Here is a 16,757-nt window from a genome sequence, read left to right as displayed (position 1 = left end):
GTACAGTCCCACTGGGCCACCTCACTGCACTTTTTAAAGGACAATTCACCGCTTGCTGTTAATCATCCGAAAACACTCGCGCCTGAAATTTCCGCGTGTCCCCAACCTCCCGCCATAACTTTGGCGGAAACCCTGGCTCTCTGGGGCTTCTGCTGAAGTTACAGCCTGAAATCAGGAGAACCGCCCCCCCCACCCCCCATCCCACCATGGAAATTCTACCTCCTAATCTTGTTGAGGCAGTGCATTGGTGATCCCAGCTGAGGCCACACACAGTTCCTGGTCTCAGCCTCACCACCAGGAGGAAAACAACAAATGGGGCTGGAATTCCCTTAAACCTCCGCCTGCTGGCCTGACCTCGACCACTAAGTCGTGGGTCATTATGCATTCATGGCAGGGCCCCAGCAAGTGGAAGCGCGCTGAAAGTCTCAGTGGAGACCGTGGACTTCAGCAGGTGTGGGACTGCAGGGAGAGGTGGGGCCTTTACTAGGCCCTCTCCCTCCATTACAGCATTTGGGGACATAACCACCGTTACCCCAGGCCTACTGCCGCTTTTCTCTACGCGGTCTTGCGGGGGGAGGAGGCAGCGGTGAAAGTGGCGGAGGCGAGTGAAATGGGCCGGGAACTTGGGCCCCACCCTGTCCTCCTAGATGTGGTTACTGGGCAAGGGCAGCTTGCGACAGTCCTGGCTTGGGTGGGAGGAGAAAATCAAGGGGAGGCGGTGATAGGCTTCGCTGTTTCTGCCCGTATCAGGCCTGATTTTGAATGGGATAGTAGAGGAAAAACCAGGCCATGTGCTGCATAAGCTTCATCATATGGGAGAAGGGAGCTGGAGGTGAAATTGTAAAGAAGTAAAACTTTAAAAACAAAAGTAATTCATGGTCATCCTGTTTCCAAATAAACAGAGATATCTGGTGCATGCTGCATTGATTATATCAGTTTCAGAGGCAGTGGTTAAAGAAGAAAATATGAAAAGCAGCCCATTAAAGAATTACACTGTTTTCATATAATACAAGCATCATCTTATACACCATTCAATAACTTCACTCACTGGACATCAAGAATTCATTCCAGAGAAATATTAATAGCAGCTCCTCCGATGCTCAGTTGGTGAAGTAAAAATTTAACTGAACTGTACAGACCAGACAGCCCCAGGTTCGATACCCAGTCTATGTTGAGCTAGTTACTCTTAGGCAGTGCAGTGATAGGCACCTCTACAACTGGCTTTACAAGTAGGGAGTGGAAATTCATCCAGGGTTGCTGCTCCTGATCACCACCCAGTAACATCTGCTGGAAGTGCTTGTATATGTATGCTGACTAAGGACAGGATTAGAACATAAGAAATAAGAGCAGGAGTAGGCCATACGGCCCCTCGAGCCTGCTCCACCATTCACTAAAATCATGGCTGATCATCGACCTCAACTTCACTTTCCTGCCCGATCTCCATATCCCTTGATTCCCCTACAGTCCAAAAATCTATCTATCTCAGCCTTGAATATACTCAAAGACTCACCATGCACAGCCCTCTGGGGCAGAGAATTCCAAAGATTCACAACCCTCTGAGTGAAGAAATTCTTCCTTATCTCGGTCTTAAATGCTCTACCCCTTATCCTGAGACTATGCCCCCTAGTTCTGGACACTCCAGCCAGGGGAAACAGCCTCTCAGCATCTACCCCGTCAATCCCCTTCAGAATCTTGTATGTTTCAATGAGATCACCTCTCATTCTTCTAAACTCCAGAGAGTATAGGCCCATTCTACACAACCTCTCATCGTAAGACAGCCCTCTCACCCCAGGAATCAATCTAGTGAACCTTCATTGCACCGCCTCCAAGGCAAGTATATCCTTCATTAGATAAGGAGACCAAAACTGTGCACAGTACTCCAGGTGTGGTTGTGATGCCCCTCTGTGATTGAATAGCCTGCTGACACTCGCAGTAAAGGCTTACACATGAAGAGTGACCATTTGGGTGAGGTACTGGAGGATTACTGGCAGCTGTGCATCTGTACCCTGCAGTACACAAAAAAAGGGGGCAAAAATAAATAATTATACCTGCTTGTTTTCTGTATCCTCCTCCTGTCATAGTTCCTTTTTCCTTCACATGTCTACAGGTCACAGAACACAGGGCAGGGGCCTGTGGTGCTGGTAGATAGCTTATTGAAACCATCAAGGGGGGAATTGGGTGATATGGTGGGTCCTTACACCTCTGGGACCTGGGATCCAATCCAATCCAAACAGAAGGGAATGGAAGTCTCCTCCTTGATATGGTTGCAATTTAAATAAATGCTATGACAAGCACATGATGTGATGGTAGTAAAGAGATCTTAGAGCGTCTATCGTAGAATCATAGAATGGTTACAGCACGGAAGAAGGCCATTCGGCCCGTCGAGCCCGTGCCGGCTCTCTGCAAGAGCACTTCAGCTAGTCCCACTCCCCCGCCCTTTCCCCGTAGCCCTGCAAATTTTTTTCCTTCAGGTACTTATCCAACTCCCTTTTGAAAGCCACGATTGAATCTGCCTCCACCACCCTTTCAGGCAGTGCAATCCAGATCCTAACCACTCACTGAGTAAAAAAGTTTTTCCTCATGTCGCCTTTGGATCTTCTGCCAATCACCTTAAATCTGTGTCCTCTGGTTCTTGACCCGTCTGCCAATGGGAACAGTTTCCCTCTATCTACTTAGTCATGATTTTGGACACCTCTATCAAATCTCCTCTCAATCTCCTCTGCTCCAAGGAGAACAACCCCAGCTTCTCCAGTCTATCCACGTAACTGGAGTCCTTCATTCCTGGAATCATTCTCGTAAATCTTTTCTGCACCCTCTCTAAGGCCTTCACAACCTTCCTAAAGTGCGGTGCGCAGAATTGGACAAAATACTCCAGTTGAGGCTGAACCAGTGTTTTATACAGGCTCATCATAATTTCCACGCTTTTGTACTCTATACCTCTATTCATGAAGCCCAGGATCCCGTAAGCTTTTTTAACTGCTTTCTCAACCTGCCCTGCCACCTTTTCAACGATTTATGCACATATACCCCCAGGTCTCTCTGTTCATGCACCCCCTTTAGAATTGTATCCTTTAGTTTATATGTCCTCTCTTCATTCTTCCTACCAAAATGTATCACTTTGCACTTTTCTGCATTAAATTTCATCTGCCACGTGTCCGCCCATTCCACCAGCCTATGTCCACTTGAAGTCTATCCCTATCCTCCTCACTGTTCACTATACTTCCAAGTTTTGTCTCTTCTACACATTTTGAAATTGTGCCCTGTACACCCACATGCAAGTCATTAATATATATCAAGAAAAGCAGTGGTCCTAGAACCGACCCCCGGGGAATACCACTGTATGCCTTCTTTCAGTCCGAAAAACAACCGTTCACCACTACTCTCTGTTTCCTGTCACTTAGCCAATTTTGTATCCATGCTGCCACTGTCCCTTTTATTCCATGGGCTTCAACTTTGCTGGCAAGCCTATTATTTGGCACTTTGTCGAACCCTTTTGGAAATCCATGTACACCACGTCAACCGCATTGCCCTCATCAACCCTCTCTGTTACCTCATCAAAAAACTCGATCAAGTTAGTTAAACATGATTTGCCTTTAACAAATCCGTGCTGGCTTCCCTTAATTAATCCACACTTGTCCAAGTGACTGTTAATTTTGTCCCTGATTATAGTTTCTAAAAGCTTCCCCACTACCGAGGTTAAACTGACTGGCCTGTAGTTGCTGGGTTTATCTTTACACCCTTTTTTGAACAAGGGGGTAACATTTACAATTCTCCAGTCCTCTGGCACCACCCCCGTATCTAAGGAGGATTGGAAGATTATGGCCAGTACCTCCATGATTTCTTCCTTCACTTCCCTCAGCATCCGACGATGCATCCCATCCGGTCCTGGTGACTTATCTACTTTAAGTACAGCCAGCCTTTCTAGTACCTCCTCTTTATCAATTTTATCCCATCCAGTATCTCTTCTACCTCCTCCTTCACTATGTCTATGGCAGCATCTTCTTCCTTGGTGAAGACAGATGCAAAGTACTCATTTAGCACCTCAGCCATACCCTCTGCCTCCATGTGTAGGCCTCCATTTTGGTCCCTAATCGGCCCCACCCCTCCTCTTACTACCTGCTTACTATTTATATGCCTATAGAAGACTTTTGGATTACCTTTTATGTTAGTTGCCATTCTATTCTCATACCCTCTCTTTGCCCCTCTTATTTTCTTTTTCACTTCTCCTCTGAACTTTCCATATTTAACCTGATTCTCAGATGTATTCTCGACCTGACATCTGTCATACGCCCCCTTTTTCTGCTTCATCTTACTCTCTATCTCTTTTGTCATCCAGGGAGCTCTGAATTTAGTAGCACTACCTTTCCCCCTAGTGGGAATGTACCTCGACTGTACCCGAACTATTTCCTCTTTAAAGGCAGCCCATTGTTCCATTACAGTTTTGCCTGCCAATCTTTGGTTCCAGTTTATCTGGGCCAGATCTGTTCTCATCCCACTGAAATTGCTCCCTGTCCTTTTCCACAGCTAATCTAAACTTTATGATGTTATGATCACTGTTCCCTAAATGTTCACCTACTGACATTTGCTCCACTTGACCTACCTCATTCCCCAGAACCAGCTCCAGCAATACCTCCTTCCTCATTGGGCCAGAAACATACTGATCAAGAAAGTTCTCTTGAACACACTTCAGAAATTCTTCCCCCTCTCTGCCCTTTACACTATTACTATCCCAGTCTATATTAGGATTGTTGAAGTCCCCCATTATCACTACTCTATAGTTCTTGCACCTCTCTGTAACTTCTCTACAAATTTGCTCCTCCATATTTTTCCCACTAGTTGGTGGCCAAAAGAATACACCTAGTAGTGTAATAGCACCTCTATTATTTCTTAACGCTAGCCATATAGATTCTGTCCTTGACCCCTCCAGGACCTCCTCTTTCTCCAGCACTGGAACATTCTCCTTAACTAATACTGCCACACCACATTCTATCTTTCCTTCCCTATCTTTCCTGAACACCTTATATATCCAGGAATATTTAATACCCAATCCTGCCCTTTTTTGAGCCAGGTCTCCGTTATCGCCACAACATCATATTCCCATGTGGCTATTTGCGCCTGCAGCTCACCTGAACTATTTACTATGCTTTGTGCGTTCACATACATGCACTGTAAGCCTATCTTAGACCATCCTGTGTTCTCTCTTAGTCTGACCCCACCCAATACCTTACTATTTCTTACTTTAGTGCTATCCGTCTCTCCCAATCCTAGTCAGAGGATCAGACTAAAAATCCAAGATAATACTTTTGGCAAAATCGCAAACTACAGCACTGCAGCCTCAAGCTCAGGTGGGTTTGATGTAACTACTTAACACAAAGGGTGGTGAATATATAGAACCAACTATTCCGGGAAGCAGTGGAAGCAGACAGGGCAAGCAGATACTTGGTAGAGAAAGTAACCGAGGAATACGAGAGACATAGTGACATGAAGTATATTTCAACTTTGAGACCAGCCAGATGGACCACAATAGTGTCTGCTGGTTCTGTACATTCCTTTGTTTCTAAGCAGAGAGTGGACTCTTCCACCCCTGCTCTCAATGCTTCCCTGTGATTCTCTGAAGAGAGGTGTATTTTTACTATGACCAATCATGTCTCTCCAGGTTTTTGTCTTGCTACCCAAGTTGCAGGGCTCTAGTTTCATGCAGCCGTCTGTCTGCAGAACTCTAGTGAAACTTGGCTGGTAGTAGTTTCAAATGTCAGATCTGAACTTGAAGACCCTTGGTTAGGATCCTGTGCTCTATCACTGGAGCTGACAGGCTGCATGGAGCTGGTTTTTTAATGCTGGGGTGAAATCTGGCCTAAAATGAATCGATACGACGGTACCGCAGCAGAATTCGAAAAGCTAATAAACAATGTCTTTGTGCCATCATGTGTCTATATTTTCAACCTCTTGATTCCCTGCTGATGCAACACCTGATAGAAAAGCATCATTTACCCCTTCTTGCTCCATCAATTCCCAACTCAGACCTATTTTATAATCTTCTAGTGTCCGAGAAGGATATTAATCACTGCACTTTACTTCTTGCTGCATCTAGAAAATCAAAAAAGGAGCTGACGCCTGTCTTTTAAAAAAAAAGTGATGCATGGCACTCTTGGAAAAGTAGCAATTTCAAATACTATTTAAAATAAATGACACTCCTTTCCAGCAGTAAATCAGAATCAGGAGGCATCGGTTCCATCTCTCCCTCACTGAGCTGATGTTGACGTTACCACTCCCCACACACCAGGCGAATATCGTTCCTAGATTCTATTGCTTGGAATTTCCGCAGTGGTTCTCCTGATCTTCTGCTGTAGCATTGAAGGAAGATCGGCGGCAGAACAGCTGTTTATGCCATTTCTGTGGGGTTTCTACAATCTTCATCTGAAGTAATGAGGTAAGGGAGACTGGGAGAATCCCCGTGGAAATTCTACCTCAGCATGTTTGTCTACAGAGCAATATGTTAAATGACGTGAGAAATATTGGAGGGACCATTCTTTTTTCTTCCCTCATTTATATTTCTTGATGAATTGTTGAGTTATTCAGTTGGGAGATAGCAGTGCTGGGGGCTGGATGTGCCTGCATGCACCCTCTACTCCTCTGACACTGGATTAGTCCTCGTTTTTCCAGCCTCTCCAGACCTTCATCCACCTATGCCCTCTGGATCTCTCTTCCTAAATTCCTCCACCTTTTTACTTCCTTCTCTGCTTTCAAAAGCCTGTTACAAACCCTTTGTCTTCAACTGTACTTTCAACCACCTCCGACTTTTCTGTTTCTCTTCTGCTCGAGGTCTACTCTTTCCTTCCACCCTGTAAAGTGCTCTGGTGCCTTTCTGTTTGTGAGGAGAAACTACAGAAACATAAGCTGTGGTTGAATGGAACACGCTTTGGGCACCTTGTCTCAGCATCAAGTGCTCCCAGGTCAGTTAGATGAAAGGAAAAGCTTCCTCTACCCTGCACCAACTGATGTGCCTCAACTCCAACCTCAGGAGAGAGCCTGCCCCTGCAGCACTGCCAGATTTTCATTTCCCACATCAGCCATTCTTGTTGAGTGACGGTGCTAGTTAGGTTTTGTGATGTGTCATTAGTTATTGGGCTGTTCAAACTCATTTCACTGAGAACTTTTAAAGCCAGCAAAGAGAAAAGACCTTCAACCCATCAGGCTGGACTGGGTTTAAACCTAGGTCCCATATATAGGGCAGTGCCTAACTCACAGCACCCAATCCTCCGAGAATAGCATTTTAAGTGGCAGGGAGAGAGAGCACTGGAAGAAGCAGGTGTCATTTATATTGCAATTGTATTTTTGTAATACAGGGGGGAGATTTTCACCACCTCTGTGGAGTGGAAACGGGGCAGTAGTGCCTCGTAAATCGCTGGTAAAATTTTCCTGCCCAGGTCCTGCTCCTGGTTCAGTTGACACCATTCTGAAAAGTGTCTGCTGCTGGGTGGCCATGTGCCCACCTGTTTCAGGTGGTAGGGGCTTTAAATATGCAAATTGGGGTCCTATACATAAGAAGCCGATTGCCATTTTGGGATACAACTACGTGTGGAGAGGACCAAATACGGTAAGTTTAAGATTAATTTTGTGGGACCAGGAGGAGCAGGAGTGCTCTTCTGGGCTCTACAAGAATAATGTGGGCCGCTGCCAGTCCCCCACTCTGTGATTGCCTGCCCCTTCACCACTGCCACTCCCCCACTCTGTGACTGCCTGCCCCATCACCACTGCTACTCCCACACACTGTGATTGCCTGCCCCTTCACCACTGACACTCCCCCACTCTGTGACTGCCTGCCCCTTCACCACTGCCACTCCCACACACTGTGACTGCCTGCCCCTTCACCACTGCTACTCTCACACACTGTGACTGCCTGCCCCTTCACCACTGACGCACTCCCCCACTCTGTGACTGCCTGCCCCTTCACCACTGCCACTCCCCCACTCTGTGACTGCCTGCCCCATCACCACTGCCACTCCCCCACTCTGTGACTGCCTGCCCCATCACCACTGACACTCCCCCACTCTGTGACTGCCTGCCCCATCACCACTGACACTCCCCCACACTGTGACTGCCTGCCCCATCACCACTGCCACTCCCCCACTCTGTGACTGCCTGCCCCATCACCACTGACACTCCCCCACACTGTGACTGCCTGCCCCATCACCACTGACACTCCCCCACTCTGTGACTGCCTGCCCCATCACCAATGACACTCCCCCACTCTGTGACTGCCTGCCCCTTCACCACTGACACTCCCCCACACTGTGACTGCCTGCCCCATCACCACTGACACTCCCCCACTCTGTAACTGCCTGCCCCTTCACCACTGACACTCCCCCACTCTGTGACTACCTGCCCCATCACCACTGCCACTCCCACACACTGTGACTGCCTGCCCCTTCACCACTGCTACTCCCACACACTGTGACTGCCTGCCTCATCACCACTGCTACTCCCACACACTGTGACTGCCTGCCCCTTCACCACTGACACTCCCCCACTCTGTGACTGCCTGCGCCTTCACCACTGACACTCCCCCACTCTGTGACTGTCTGCCCGGTCCCAGACCCACCTTGCTGCCGGTTGTGTCTTCCTTCAGGCCACCTGATTTTGTGACGGCCCCTGCAGCCTGCTGGCGGCCTGGTGAGGATGCCCAGTCCGAAAATCACACCAGCAGCCAGCCGAATACTTTTGAGCCAATTTCAACTTCACTGCTTGAGCAGTAAACTGGGGGAGCGGATTTTCTGCCCATTATAGAAACCGCCTTTTCATTTCCATAAGGGGAAGGTGATCTGCTCTGCCAGTTTACCACCAAACAGTGAAGGTGAATATTGCCCCCTTTTTGTTTAAAGCAGTGCTTGTTTAAGATGATTGTTACCAAATTCATATATGATGAACTGTACTTTCTACGTTTTGAAGGTCATGAATATTAACAACCACGGGCAAAAATGCTTAACTTTTTGCCACATGGAGTTGCGATGATTATTTCTGCCTCTATACCAGCAGCATTGAGGTATGTCACTCCTATGCAGGGAGGGTATGTGCCATCAATTGTAAGGAAAACACAAAACACCAAAAAGCTAGAGTGTGCCCAGGCTGATTCTTGCTTGATTTACTCTCCATCTTCATGAAGGAGAAACTGAGCACCAACCACTACACCTCTGAAATGGCATGGCTGAGATCGAGTACTCTGTGTAAGGGGAAACACAACAAGAACCTGCATTTAACAACTCTGCAGGGCCTTTGGGCATCAGCAAATGCACCTACTGCAGCCTCGCTTTAAGATCAGGTGTTGCACTGTGTCGAAGAGGTAAACAGCAGTTGCAGCCCAGATAAGCAGTGGCTGATTGTGCGGCTGTGAGCAGGAAGGGCACAATGACACCCAATGTTACAGAAATTAGTGGGGATGGTTTCCTCTGGCCATTATTTGTAGTGATATCATAAGCAAATTCGAGATTTCCTCTGGTTGGTATTTGCTGTACTTTATCAACGTGCCTACAATTTCACTCAAAATATCGACCGGAGAAATGTTCTCGAATTTGCTTACGACATTGCTACATAAAGTGGCAAGAAAAAAATCAGGGCCTAAATAATGGATGTGAAATGATTTGTACGCTGTACTTGTGTGCCAGAAGTGAGAGTTTAGGACCGTCCTCGGGCCTCATTGGAATAAATCTGGTGCGCTGCGGGCGCCTTAAGGCAGTTCGCGGTCTGAACCCTTCAAGTTTCATCTGTCTTGGGCACACAAACTGGTCTGCAGTTAAGTCTAGGGATGGGGAGCCAAACAGGAGGGGCGAGTGCAGGCCGGTAGTGGTCTGCAATATTAATGTAGAGGCAGAAAAAGCACTCCTGCTCCTCCTGGCTCCACATTAAGGTAAGTTTACCTGCCAGTTTCTTGGATGGCCTCCAGCGGTCCCTTTAAGAACCGCTGGTGAGGCCGCCTTAGAGCATGAAAAACTAGTCAGAGCTTCCACAGTGCAAACTCTAACTAGTGTTAGTAAATTTCCCAAAAATGGGAACAGAACCCTCATTTCAATATTGAACTGAGGCCTACGCTCACTTCAGGCAGGTGCCAGCCAGACCCACTTAAAAATAAGGGCCCTGAGGAATTTAGCGGTGGCTCGACCCCACGTGCGAGTGGGGTGCGGGCCATCGCTCTGCTAAATTCAGCACTGTTGTGCCCGTTTTACGGCCATCGTCTCCACAAGGAACAATGGGGCGGCAAGACCCACTGCCATCATCCCCACCCCGACCAAGTTCCCTCAGCCGCCATCCCAGGCAGGAAAGCTGCCAACTGTCCGCCATGTGTAAATGCAGGCAAGGAGGCGGGCCTTAGCAAGCGCTTCGATTTCCCTACTTACCGCTGCTGTGTCTGGCGACCCCAGGGATAAGCAGGAGGGTGGTGGGAGTCCCTGGAGTAGCAGTGGTGGCAGGTCCTATAGATGGCTCAGTCCAGCCCAAGGCCTATGGTCTAATTGGTACGGCAGTCTTTGGGGGACCTCTGCTCCCTTTAAGGCTCTCCTCTTCTGGTGCTGCAGTGGGTGTCCCGTTGCAACCCCGTCGCATTCCACTCCTCCGCAGTGGTGGGCCCTCTCTTGGTACCAGTGATCCCACCTTGCAGCTTAAAAAAGCCTTGGAAAGGAAACTGGGCTGGGGTAGGGGGTGGCGGGCAGATCCCTCCCACAGCTGGCGGTCAACTGCAGAATGCTTGATGCTGACACTGGCTGCCCACGATATCTTATTCCCTACTGCTAATATTCTTCATCCTCATCAGCACAACATCCACTGGCAGAAATAGCTTTAAAAAAAGATATTTGAAAATCTAAAATATAAACACAAAGTACTGGAGGGATACAGTATGTTGATTGCCAACTGAAAAGAGAGAAGTTGGGTTAATGTTTTGGATGCTAACCCTGTTTTCATGAAGGTTCTACACCTGAAACGTTAACCTGCTTTCTCTTTTCAGATGATGGTCAATCTCCATATTTCCAGCATATTTGGTTTGAATTTTAATTTAACAATAAAACAGCTGTATGTGTGAATTCTCCAAGTTAAGGCAGCCGTTTCTGCACCTGGCCCTGGCAGCATTTTGTAGGCTGTCTAACCACTGGACTGGTTTTTGTTTTCTTGTCTCTTCCATAGTGAAGACGGGACCCAATGTACATAAATCTGTCTCAGTACGGATCAGGCTGACTGCCACGTGTGCACTTCCCAGCAGCGGGGTCATTAGATCGCGTCAGGAGCAGGGACTCTGGCTGATTTGTTTTCCTCCCTAGTCCATGGGTGTGAGACCAATTGTCGTTCTCCTCTTGTCCCCAGCTGAGATCAGATAACTCAGTACAGACCAGCAATTGAATCTGGGGCTTTCCTGTTCTGGACAGCAGTGGTTCTCAAACATTTTTTGGTTGAATGACTCCTTTTCAAATTGATTAGTAATCACAGACCCCCATCTAAATTATAATACTCATAATATGAAAATGCTGCATGTAAAGAGTGTTTTAATAATGCTTTTAAGAAAACAGGTATTTACCTACGGATATCAGTGAGACGGGTGTGCCTGCTTCTCACACCAATTCTAGATACTCCACAGCAACAGATGGCCGCTATTAGCCACTTAGTGCTGACAATTTTTAAAGCAGTCAGCAGGCTGGCCAAGGCGAGTGAAGACACGAGTACCCGTCCACATGCTGGGATGCTGCTGGAAGCGTGATTCACCGCCATACTGTCCCATTGGCATGCTCTGTAAAAGCTACACTATGGGATTGTACATGAAGGGCCCCTCATGTCTCAGGAGAATGGCACAGGGTCGCGGCGCCAGTGAGAGAAATCGGCTTGACCGTTGGGGAGCGCTCGTTGCAAAGTGAGTGAGAGCTGTGGGCCTCTGTGAGGAGGTGGGTCCAGCCGTTGAGAATAATTCGCAAGAACTGAATCCGTGTCGGTTTTATAAAGAGCAGCAGGCTTGAAATGACCTCCGATCGCAGGCCCCCTGGAAGGTCTCTATGGACCCCAGGGGTCCATGGACCCCAGTTTGAGAAACACTGCTGTATAGTACCAAATCACACGGTGCATTTAACCCAGGAAGGCCTCAGACGAGCTGATCCTGTGTCCTTAGTTCATGTTTATGACACACAGATACTTCCAACATAGTGACAAAGGTGATTAAGCAGTTTTTATAGGCAACACAATTTGGGATAGGAGGCTGGGGCAATCCAGGCCATGGCCCTCTCTGTTACCACTTCTAGTTCTGGTCTGTAACCAATGGACAGGAGACATACTTGCGGTGCAGTGATGTTGAAGTATATTTTCTGCCAGGAGCTGTGCCCACATGAACACCCACCTGCTTGTACTAAGTGGGCAATTTCCAGCTTTGCACTGCCAGCGGGGAACCTTGCCTGTCCGAGAGTGCTGCGCAGTGTAGGCCCCAGTTTCAGATATGCACTGCCAGTGGGTGAGGCTCGCTGCCGGCAGAACAAAGCCAGAAAGTTACCCCATCATTTTTTGTGTACTTTTTAGTACAGGCTTTAAAACCTGCATTGGCAGGAAAATATGCCACGTTTGCATCCCTGAGGTGAGATATCATTCTATACTAAGGTGTAGTCCAGAATCAAACAGATTAATATATACTTTACTAGCTGGAGTGCCCGGCGGTGCTGAGGCTTTTTCGAGGGCATGTTGTTGTTGGAAGAGAGAGAGAGAGCGACTGGGAGGAAGAGAGAGAGCGACTGGGGGGAAGAGAGAGCGACTGGGGGGAAGAGAGAGAGCGACTGGGGGGAAGAGGGGGGGGAAAAGAGAGGGGGGAAGGGGAGGGAGGGGAGGGGGGGAAGGGGAGGGGAGGGGGGAAGGGGAGGGGGGAGGGGGGGAAGGGGAGGGGGGAGAGGGAGGGGGGAAGGGGAGGGGGAGAGGGAGGGGGGAAGGGGAGGGGGGGAAGGGGAGGGGGAGAGGGAGGGGGGAGGGGAAGGGCGGAAGGGGAAGGGGGAGGGGAGGGAGGGGGAGGGAGAGAGGGAGGGGAAGGGGGAGAGTCCCCGAGCCCCCTGATCCCCGCGGCTCGCCCCCCCCGAACTCCCGAGCCCCCTGATCCCCGCCCCCCCGAGGCTCACCCCCCCCGAACTCCCGAGGTTGGCCCACCCCCCCAACCCGAACACCCCAACCCACCCACCACCCCACCCCACCCCACCCCAACCACCCCACCAAGCACCGAACTCCGGAGGCCCGATCTTCCGAGCACGGCCCCCCGCCCTCCGGAGCCCCGCCCTCCCGAGCTGGCTTCAAGACCGCCGATTGCGGCTGTGAGACGGCCGGCGGGCCCGGTTGCCGGGGTAACCCTTCCCGCTCACCAAGCCCCGGCTGAGATCCGCACTCCCGAGAGCCCCGCCCACCCCGCCCGAGCCGAGCGGGGAACAGAGAGAAACGCCGCGTCTCAGCTGCTCCTGCTGCGCGCGCACCCTGACCCTCGTGGCTGACACCGTTGCCCCGGGTAACGTGACACCGGGGGGGGGTGGGGGGTGGGGGGGAGCTTTGCAGAAGCCATGGGACAATTACGTAGCTCGGGCCTGGCTGGGCAAGAAAGCCCCAGGCTTTCAGGCCTAACAAAAGCGGGGAAAGGTAGGAAAAAGAATCTTCAGGTTAGAGAAAATATTTACAAATGAATGAAGTTTTTTTTAAAACAATGTAATGAAAGCAATTTTATTTTGCTGGAAATGTATATTTGAAAAGAAAGACGCAGAAAGCAGGAAAAAGAATGGAAGCAAGATGGCGGCGACTCACCTCGGTTCAGAACGATAAGGCCCGCCCACACACGCACCGATTGGTCGACCGTCAGGTCACCAAAGTGTAGGATTGGTCAATCGTCCCGTCACTCGACCGTAGGAGGGCCCGGCCGCACGTGCCAGCAACCCGGCGTACGATTGGTCGACCTCGAGGTCACTCTGTCGCTAATGAGCGGATAATGAGATGCTAATGAGCGGAATGTTGAAGGTTTTTCGGATACCGCGGGCGCGATTTTTGCCCGGCCGAAACGTAAATACGCTTAAGACCGTTTTGGAAAGGTAAGCTTTCTTTCGACGTAACGCACGCGTAGGTACGCTCTATAACTTTCGAGCGCATACCAGACAGACGCACACATGATGACAGACAGACAGAAGGACAGACAGAAGGACAGACAGACAGAAAGAAGCATCCGTTTATATATATATAAGATATTTAAAATGTAACAATTTCTTACACTGCCAGCAATATAAAACAAATGGACACGGACAATTCTAAACAGCAGCCTTCCTTTAACTCCAGTGGGATACATTAGATCATCTGTATTTGGAATATGACCTACAGACCACTTGTAGCCCACCTCCAACTCATCTGTGGCTCTTGCTGCTGCATGTTTCTGTTCCTGAAGAATTGGGGTAATTTTAACCTAAACTGATGGGATCAGATCGCATCCCCCCCCACCATTTTACACCCCGCCCCACCCAATTTTTCTTTCCATTTACTTCAAGGGAGGGAGCAGGAGGGAAGAGAGGGAGGGAGAGGTTGGAGGGTGAAGGAGGAAAGGGAAGGGAGGAGAGGGAGAAGGAGGAGAAAGAGTCAGATCTAGAGCAAAGTGATTACATAAAATTTACAGCGCAGAAACAGGCCATTCGGCCCAACTGGTCTGTGCTGGTGTTTATGCTGCACACAAGCCTCCTCCCACTCTACTTCATCTAAACCTATCTGCATATCAAGGAGACAGCGTGCGGAATGAGAAAGCGACAGAGGAAGAAGAGGGCGAACGAGAGGGAGAGGAAAAAGAGAGCGGGAGGAAAGAGAGAAATGGGGAGAAGGATTAAAAAAGGATGGAAACAAAGAAAGAAAAAGAGAGAAAGCCAACAGAGAAGGGAAGTAAAGACAAAAAAAAGAGATAGACGGACAGAATTTTCATCCTCCCCAAAGTGTAATCTACTTTTCTTTTTCCTGCTGGACATCTTCTCCATCTGAGAATGGATTGTAGACTTGATCCTTGCTCTGAAGTCTCTACCAATGCCACTCTAGAGGCAGTTATTGCACTAAGGACACACTGCCCCCCAATGGACTCAGTGTGGGAAATCACAGGCATGGGCCTGCAACTCAACACTCTGAGGTACAGCCTGATGGAGCATTCATCGGTGGCCTTTGATCAAGACACTGCTTGGGAGGATGGTCATGGACAAAAAGTTAGTGAGTAACACTGTTGAAACACGTTGAATTTTTGGTTATAGGTTTTCCTTAACTGATATGAGATTTATTTGTACATAGTCCGACTCACCATAATAACACTGACGCCCGCAGTAGTGTTGCTCTGCTTTGCCACTGGATTAAAGTGCTTTCTCAATTTGCCAGTTACTGCTACCTGCATGTCTCGCTCTTGTGCCATATCATCCTGCAGGAAGGAAGCATTAAACAGGTAAAATCTCCCAGGAGCTTCTGCTGACACTGGACAGCTGCAGCAGTATTCTGTACCCAGAATAAGAAGCAGCACGTTTTGGGCTAACCTTTACTCTCGGTGTGGAGCCACTAAACAACAACATTGTCATGGTCAGTGCAGCTAATAGGATTTAGTGACATGCTAAACAAGCACAGTACTTCAAACATCTTTATTATTGTGATCTTAACCCCACACTACAAAAATAAGTAATTATAATGAAAACAAAGGGGGTAATTTTGACTTTGGACGAATGTATAAAATGGGCAATATCAGAGCAGCCTGTTATACAGCTCCCCCAATTTTCATTTCCATTTAAGTCAATAAAGAAGAATATTCCAATATTAGTCCTAATATCATCTTTTACTAGTTTGAATCTGTGTTCCCTAGTTCTACTTCCATGGTTTAATTTAAAGTCATATTCCAGGCTAACTTTATCAATACCCTTGACCATCTTGTATAACTCTGTAAGATCACTTCTCAGGTGCCTGCTTTCCAGGCTGAAAAGCCCGTGTTTGCCGTTGAGTCTACTAAGACTCCTAGGTTTCTTTCTGCTTCATCTTTAGCTATTTCAACACCATCCATGAAGTAAATAGGTTGTCTATGTTTCTTTCCTATGTGCAGTACTCTGACATTGTTCTGCCCACTTACGTATTTTATACAGCTCATTCTGTAATTTCAGAGCTGCCTCCTCCGATTCCACTGACCCTCCCAGTTTGGTATCATCTGCAAATCTGACCACATTACATTGTTTCTGAATTCAGGCCATTTATGTAAATTAGACACAGTAGTAGTCGGAGCGCCAAGCGAACCCCAGTCCGTACACCCCCCACCCCTGCCCAAACAATGGCATATCTCCTCTAACCAGTACTTGTTGTTTCCCACCCTTCAACCAGTTTCTTATCCATTTACCCTGAATCCCCACAGCTTTGAATTTAACTAATAGCCTTTCGTGTAGAACTTTATCAAAAACCTTTTAGAAGTCGAGGTACACCACACCGTATAGCTTACCACAGTCCAGTTGGGTTGTCACTTCCTCAAAGAAGTCGAGGAGGTTGGTCAGGCAGGACTTCTGAATCCATGCTGACTGCAGTTAACCAGGTTATTGTTGTACAGATCATATTATAGAATCTGACAGCACAGAAGGAGGCCATTTGGCCTGTTGTGCCTGTGCTGGCTCTTTGAAAGAGTTGTCTAATTTAGTCCCGCACCCCAGCTTTTCCCCACAGCTTGCAAATTTGTCCTCCTTGACCAGTTACCTTTTGAAGGTTCCTATTGAATCTGTTTCCACCAC

General features: G+C 48.3%; 1 protein-coding gene across 5 annotated transcripts in view; it reads right to left on the bottom strand.

The window, feature by feature from the left end:
- dclk2a (doublecortin-like kinase 2a) overlaps positions 1 to 16,757 on the bottom strand; it is a 622,375-nt gene that overhangs the window by 19,643 nt on the left and 585,975 nt on the right. For all 5 annotated transcript variants that reach the window (XM_086011612.1, XM_086011622.1, XM_086011598.1 and 2 more), the window contains one exon: positions 15,308 to 15,421. In XM_086011612.1, the coding sequence (XP_085867738.1) occupies positions 15,308 to 15,421 (114 nt within the window). The remainder of the gene's footprint in view (positions 1 to 15,307; positions 15,422 to 16,757) is intronic.

The sequence above is a fragment of the Somniosus microcephalus genome, chromosome 2 (assembly GCF_052327205.1).
Source record: "Somniosus microcephalus isolate GS21.2 chromosome 2, FLI_Smic_1.0, whole genome shotgun sequence".
Taxonomy (NCBI): Eukaryota; Metazoa; Chordata; class Chondrichthyes; order Squaliformes; family Somniosidae; genus Somniosus; species Somniosus microcephalus.
The sequence above is the reverse complement of the archived record's forward strand: the minus strand, read 5'-3'. Positions and strand labels throughout refer to the sequence as shown.